Source organism: Gymnogyps californianus, chromosome 8, assembly GCF_018139145.2.
Source record: "Gymnogyps californianus isolate 813 chromosome 8, ASM1813914v2, whole genome shotgun sequence".
Classification (NCBI taxonomy): Eukaryota; Metazoa; Chordata; class Aves; order Accipitriformes; family Cathartidae; genus Gymnogyps; species Gymnogyps californianus.
This window is the reverse complement of record NC_059478.1, coordinates 5,784,290-5,791,007: the sequence shown is the minus strand read 5'-3', so window position 1 is coordinate 5,791,007 and position 6,718 is coordinate 5,784,290. Positions and strand designations below refer to the sequence as shown.

Genomic DNA, 6,718 nt, shown 5'->3' with positions numbered 1-6,718 from the left:
CAAAATCAGGGGCCTCAGAGAAGAAAGAAACAGGCCAAGGCGGTATTTTTTTTTCCTCCTGTAATAGCAAAATATATTTCAACTGCTGTAATACAGTAGATTATAAACAGCTCTTCTGCGTGACAGAACACAGTACAGGTTGCATACAGGGAACCGCTGGTGCCAGGGCCTGTGCGCAGGGCGGCTGCTGGGCCGTCCTCTGCTTGCGCGCCTCTCCCCTGCCACCGCAGGCGAGGGGGCAGCCACGGCTTCTGGGTCCGGGCTGCGAGCACAGGGAGAAGGGACGAGGCTGAACTCGGCTGGCTCGGAGGTACTGCGGGGAGCCGGCTCAAAAACCCTGATGCCGCAGCAGAGCCGCGTTGGGCTCGCTCACAGCTCACGCTGGACCGCCGTCCTTCCAGCCCGTCTACATTCAGAAGGTGGGAGCTCAAACAGTTCGGTTTTCCTTTAGCGGGTGGACCGATTCAGGTAATCCATGCCATTTCATATTAAAAAAAAAAAAAAAATACATCGGGATTTCCCCCCCGCCCCTTCCCACCACAGCACGTAGCACGTGTCTTATTCTGACGGCTGCCACGGGGTAGCATACAGTTAGCAGCTGGGACGCAGGACTGCTTCACCTCTGAAGGCTGGAAGCTAAATAGCCCAACAGAAAGGACGTACTAGGCACGAAGACTCTGCAGAGGTTCAGTCTTCCTGAGAACAAACTGTTACCCGCATGAAAGCCGGGACACATCTCACTGTATTAATACCGATTTTTGTGATGTTATTGAGCAAGAAGCTGCAGCTGTGCTGGCTGCCATTCCAAAGCTGAAGGCTTCCCACCTCAAAACTGAGGGAGTTACCATGGAAGCAAGCTGCACAATTCTTGTGTTGGAAAGAACCACAAACCCCAGTACATACTGTTATTAAGAACCGGTAAAGGGCAGGTTGTGAACCTTAGCATCCTCATTATTGACCAGACCACCATACTGCTAGCTCTGGCACTCACAGCCTAAGAAAACTCCAACAAACATGGTATAATTGACTCTAATTAAACAAGCAATGTGCAAAAGACTTAGTATTTCCCCTTCAGTACTCTTGAGAAAAATGAAAATAAGCCCCCATTCAAAAGCAATTTAAAAAACCCAAAGAAACAGGAATTGAAAGTAATCCCAATCGTTAATGCCCTGACAGCACGGTTGCCAGATGCCTTGATCTACAAGGCTAAAAACCTCAACCTGTCAAAAACTAAGACTAGTTCCAACAGCTGAGCATCCCTTTCTGGTTGCCTTTTGCTTGCCAGATGCTCCAGCCCTCAGGCTTCAAACACTGAGGATGCTGACACAGTAAATGCTGATATTCTTCATCAGGAACATGACAGCGCCAGCTGCGAGGGAAACACCAAAACTTGGCACAAAGTGCCGTGTTTTGATCTGCTTTTGAGAACACTGAGAGAGTAGCAAGACCTGACACAGGCATCAAGATGACAAATCAAGTCCCTAATCCATCACACCCTATTTGAGTGCAAAAAGCTGTACATAAGTGTTTTGAGCACCACAATTAAGAAGTGCTGGACTGAATTTCATCCTATACTAAGGAGGCGACAAAGCTGTTTGGCCAAAGGGTGGGGGTTTTTGTTGGTTTGTGTTGTTTTTTTTCTCCCCAAAAAGGAAGCTTAGTTGCTCCAGCACTTCTGTCCCTTCCTCCCACAAAAGGTACAGTGAAAGATTTAGGATTAATCAAACCAAATGAGGATAAAGTCATCCATTTCATTTTCAGGATTCTATATACTAATACTGCCAAGTTTGAGTATATACATGAACCCCTTCCTCTGAAGTTTACCCCACTGTTTCAACAAAGAAGTTCTAGTAGAGGCTATTTTCAGAGGAGAGCCACATACGCAAACGCTGTATTTGGCAAATATGATCTGACACAATGTCCCTTCTGAAGAGCGGGACTCCTTCTCACAGGAAACTGAAAACCTGGAAGAGTTTAAGTATCACCTAGCTTTCATGAAATTACTTTTTGACTCAGGTTAGTAAAAATAGAAGCCCAAAAGATAGTCTTAAGTGGATTGGGAGACAGGTCCATCAACAGTCCCAATACCTAGGCTGTAGGTCAGTAAGGAAAAGCTGTTACCAAAGAGTGCCAATAAAGAACATTTGAGTAATTGAGAAATCCCTGTGACCAAAGTTAAGGTACCTCCATCAGGTTGCCCTCCCTCTCCAATAATGGGAGCTGCAGTTCCAGTAAAACTGGAGAGATACGTACCCAGATACTATGTAAGTCCCCTTTTGCGCTTAGCATCTGACAGAACAAGCAAACCGAAGGGACTCTGCCTAATTAACAGATACTGAAACACCAAATTCACATAATGCTTCTCCCTTCAGCAGCGTGTACGGGAAGATGTCCTACCCCTTCAGAAAGAAGAGGGCAACACCTAGGAAACTGGTCTTCACCTGAAGTCCCCGCTGGCGTGAGAGCAGACGCTGGCAGATGAAGCAGCAGCTCTGACTCCAGCCACCGGGTCAACCCTCATTTCCCACCGACAGCGCTAGAAGCTGCTACAACACACGTTGGCAGGAGGCACCAAGACGTGCTGGCATATTGAACTGGACGTAGCCACTTCAGGTGAGAATGCGCTATGTACCTGTAAAGTCGATTGCGTTTTCTTACAGTTGGGTTGTAGTATTTCAAGTCTTTCGTGCTAAAGAAAGCCTTAACAACTTGTATACCTTAAAGCACCTGCCAAATTAAAGCAAAAGCTCTTTTACAAGTTAATTGCGTTAAAAGAATTGATTATCTGGAGCAAGAGAAAGGAAGAGCTAGAAGAAAAACTATTCCTCAAGTCGCAAGGGCCTTCAGAGAACAAAAACACTGTAAGTCAGTTGGGAACTTAATGAATACAGAGAAAACCCAAATTTTCAGCGTAAAAAGTCATACAAAGACTGCACACACTGTGCCCTGCTTCTGAACCTGATTCTCCAATGCAGCCACAAGTCAAGTGACAATCCCCTCTTCCTCTGCCCATTTTAAATCTGTAGGCAGCTAACATACACACAATACAGTTCAAAGCCATCCAGGAATACTTTGGCTATCTTCAGAGCAAGGAGGCAAATATCCTGTTGCTCTGCCACTTGTCCGCATCATAGCGGCAGACAGGATCACAAAGAATAGAAGTTTTGGAGACATCTCGTTACCAAAAGGGAGAAAAAAAAAAATTGCAAAGGGGTGGCCAAGGAAGATGGACGGACGCCAACAATGAGCTACTAGCAAATCTGACTAGACTATCTATTGTCCAGAAGAGCAGCAACTTGGGGGGACCCCTGGATGAGTAGGATTCCAGTAGACTCCACCTTCAGCTCAACGTTTTACTGGCATGGAAATGGCTCAAAGTGGGACAGCATGTAGTAGGTGCTGCCTATGAAGCCTGTTGCAATCCAGGTCAACTGGTTTGCCTCAGTAATGTTTAAAAAAATTACAGTTTCTCCCCAATAATCAGGAGGCACAACTTCCCTTAGAAAAAGTCCATAGTGAGTTAGGTCATCGGTCCAAATACTTGGAGGACAAGTCTGATTTTCTGTGATGACACTGCCAGAGCATACCATTTTTACATCTTCATATGACATGACCATGAGCGTGGTTTTAAGTAGTCCAGGAACGTGGGCTGCAAAACACAGAGAGACAGTAAGTTAGTCACAGGCAAACAGCACCAGCTGTGCTGTGGTCTGCTGAAGTCAAACTTTCCTAACAGGAAAGCTCAAACGGCATTTTCACATCCTGCAATCCCATTCTTATCCTCACTAAACAGCGTGTGGAAGTGTAGCTACAGCCACAAGCTGTTCGCCTGCCACCCACCTTACCCCCAGTTCTGATACATCAGGTAAATGCTGTATCTAGTAGCATATTGTATCAAGAAGCCAGTCAGTTACGATGGCAAACTCTTAATGGAGGAGAATCAAACTTAAAATAGAGTTTGCCTGAGGATACCTTTGGTTAAAACTGAAATCAACTAGGACAGCAAGAAGTTTTATGTAGAACAGAATCTGGTACGAAGAAAATGAGTTACAAGTCAGAGGAAGTAACACCAACAAAACCCCAAACTGACCATTTATAGGCAACCAATTCTCACTGCCACCCACTCTAGCCTGAGAGAGGCACACAACATGCTCAGTTTTTGTGGGCCTCCTAGAAAAGTTTCTCCTGATCTCACTGGCCAAGTGCGGCAGTGCCATTCACACAGCCTGAAAGGCCTAGCGTACTCTCAAGTAGTGGCTTATGTCCTCAGAAATGTGGGAAACACCCCCTCAGTTTCAAGTACTGAAATACTATCAGCATAGAAAGGGCACTAATGAAAGCACTTTTGTTAGGCACTTTCTAGACTGAAGAACTCCTAAAGAACTGATACAGCACACTGCCAGAAAGGCTCGTGCCATTTAACTTCTGCCCTGTCCCCACAGCAAGAAAGGACAAGCCACTCGCATGGTCAGTTATTCCACAGGAAAGGTCAGTCACTCACATTTTCCATAGGGCAGTACTGGCGGGCATACCACTCCTGGCTGTAGAGGCAAATGATGACACCTTGGCCCAGGAAGAGGGAAGTCCACATGATCACGTTCCAGATAGGCCCTTTCCGACGGTCATTAAGGATGAAGTTGAAGACCACTGGAAAGAGGTGAAGCGAGAAGCATCGTTCAGAAACAAACTCAGGATTAAAGAATCAAAGATCAGCTGATTTTGCTGGATCTTTCCCTCCCTTCACTTCACCTCTGGAGCAACAAGGCTGCTCTGTGAGGTCAGTACAGTGCAAGAAAATCTGATTATGCTTAGCAGTAGAGCAAATACTATGAGTCGATTCTGACATTTACTTCCAATAAGTTTGCCAACAAGCTGGCCCAGCTTATGCCTCTGGGGATCAATATTGTTTGTGTTATGCTGGTGACCAAGACATGCTGGCAGAGGTGGCCTAGAGTTTATTAGAGCCCTCTAACTCATTCTAACTCAAAACCCAAAACGAAATGCAAGAGCTTTAACATCTACATGGGCTCTCTTTTCCTCACTGCAGTAGCAAAGTGATACTTGTCTTACACTATGAGTTTAAAGAGGAAGACTTCCAGCCTGCTGACATGCAGCAATTCAACTAAGGCTTGGCAAAGAGGAAGCAGTGCTATTAAAATATGTACAGCGTCACATGAACAGCAGTATATCATATATAGCTCTCTTCCTCTCCATCAATACCTTGCTCGTCCCAAGCAAGTCCCAAGCTTGCAAACCCTGCGTGTGTGTGTCTGTATATGTATCTCTATATATCTACTGCGCTACTTAGCTGCAAAAATCCATTCACAAAGTTTGGACCCACAATTGCAACTCTTGGACAAGAAACAGTTCTGTGTGTTAGCGCCTAAAGAATAACTGGCATCATTATCAGAAGGGCAAAGCATGCTTGTTTAAAAAAAAAAAAAAAAAAAACAACGCCACAAACCCCACAACCCACTCACTCACTCTCTCCTGGGAACTTACTTCCAAAGCACATAAACAGGCAAAAGAGAACTGGATAGAAGTAGCCGAAGCAGATGCTCAGAACATATTCGTGCACAGCAGCCGATACTGTGAAGACAGATAGCATAGCTGCTGCTTTGAACTTCTTACCAAAAAACTGGAAGAGAGAAGAATACCAAGTATTACAAGCTACTCTGTTTTTAGTTTGTTTTTTTTCCAACGTTGTGGGTCTGTTCCCCGCCCCCAAGCTAAGCAGTGCCTGCTCCAGCCAAGAGGAGCTGGAGTGCAAATGAAATGCTAAGTGCTTTACAGAGTACCTTGGATTTTAGGTGTTTTTCTTCAGGCATATTTCTGGTCACCTGCATAATTACTCAGATTGAGCCCACTCATGAAGTATCTACCATAGCTCATCAAAATAGTGCAACATGAGTTCAGACTGTTGAGTCAATCCTTACACTCCTATGTCTCAGACCCACATTTTGCGCACAGTAAGGACTTGAAAATGAGCAACAGATCTCTAAAAAGCACAGTGGCTGCCCACAACAGCTGAGGCAAGACATTTTTGTGCTTCTCAACGGACAGTGATGCTGCATCTTGACAAATGTACTGTCTTGCTCGGTGGTTCAATGTTTAATTAACAAAAAGAATACATCTGCTTGTTACTCACCCAAAGGAAGTCCCTGTAGGCATAGTAATAGAGCCAGTCATGTACTACCACGTTCCAGGTTCGGTAGTAGTTTGCATAGGAAGTGGAGTTCCACCAGTCCTGAAAGCACAGTTGAAAGAGTATAAATCTAATTAAGCATAAAACATTCTACAGGTATTTTCTGGGATATCAAGTTGACAAATATTGATCAGAATAATAATATATATAATAAGTTGCACCATGAAATAATGCATTCCACTGCACTTTCAACATTCTACTCTGTATATCAAAGTTTGGTTTTATCCCAAACTGCAGTGGCTGACATGATAAAAGAATTTGAGTGCTAAACAGAGCTATTGGGTAGGTCTGGTGGCTGGTTCTGTTTGTGCACAGGGTATATTACCTTAAAAACAATTCAGACTGCCAAGTAGAAATCAGATCTGTTCTACAGCACAGCAACAAACTTAAGCCCTAACAGCATAAAACAAACAAAACCCTGTGGATGCCTTGTTTAGTAAAACAATCTTCAGTTTCCTCCTCGTTCCTTTTCATTAGGAAAATGAATTTTAGAAGCTTTATAATGCTTGCTTT

At 44.5% G+C, this 6,718-nt stretch overlaps 1 protein-coding gene across 2 annotated transcripts in view; it reads right to left on the bottom strand.

Moving 5' to 3' along the window:
- Positions 1-6,718, bottom strand: part of SOAT1 (sterol O-acyltransferase 1) — a 30,314-nt gene that overhangs the window by 1,688 nt on the left and 21,908 nt on the right. Inside the window, exons 12-15 of one of the 2 annotated variants that reach the window (XM_050900800.1) lie at positions 6,149-6,247; positions 5,503-5,638; positions 4,502-4,647; positions 3,588-3,649 (exon numbers count right to left, since the gene is read on the bottom strand). In XM_050900800.1, the coding sequence (XP_050756757.1) occupies positions 3,593-3,649; positions 4,502-4,647; positions 5,503-5,638; positions 6,149-6,247 (438 nt within the window). In that variant the 3' untranslated portion in view covers positions 3,588-3,592. Of the gene's footprint in view, positions 1-532; positions 3,650-4,501; positions 4,648-5,502; positions 5,639-6,148; positions 6,248-6,718 lie in introns of those variants that run through there. The other variant, XM_050900801.1, reaches the window with a different exon arrangement.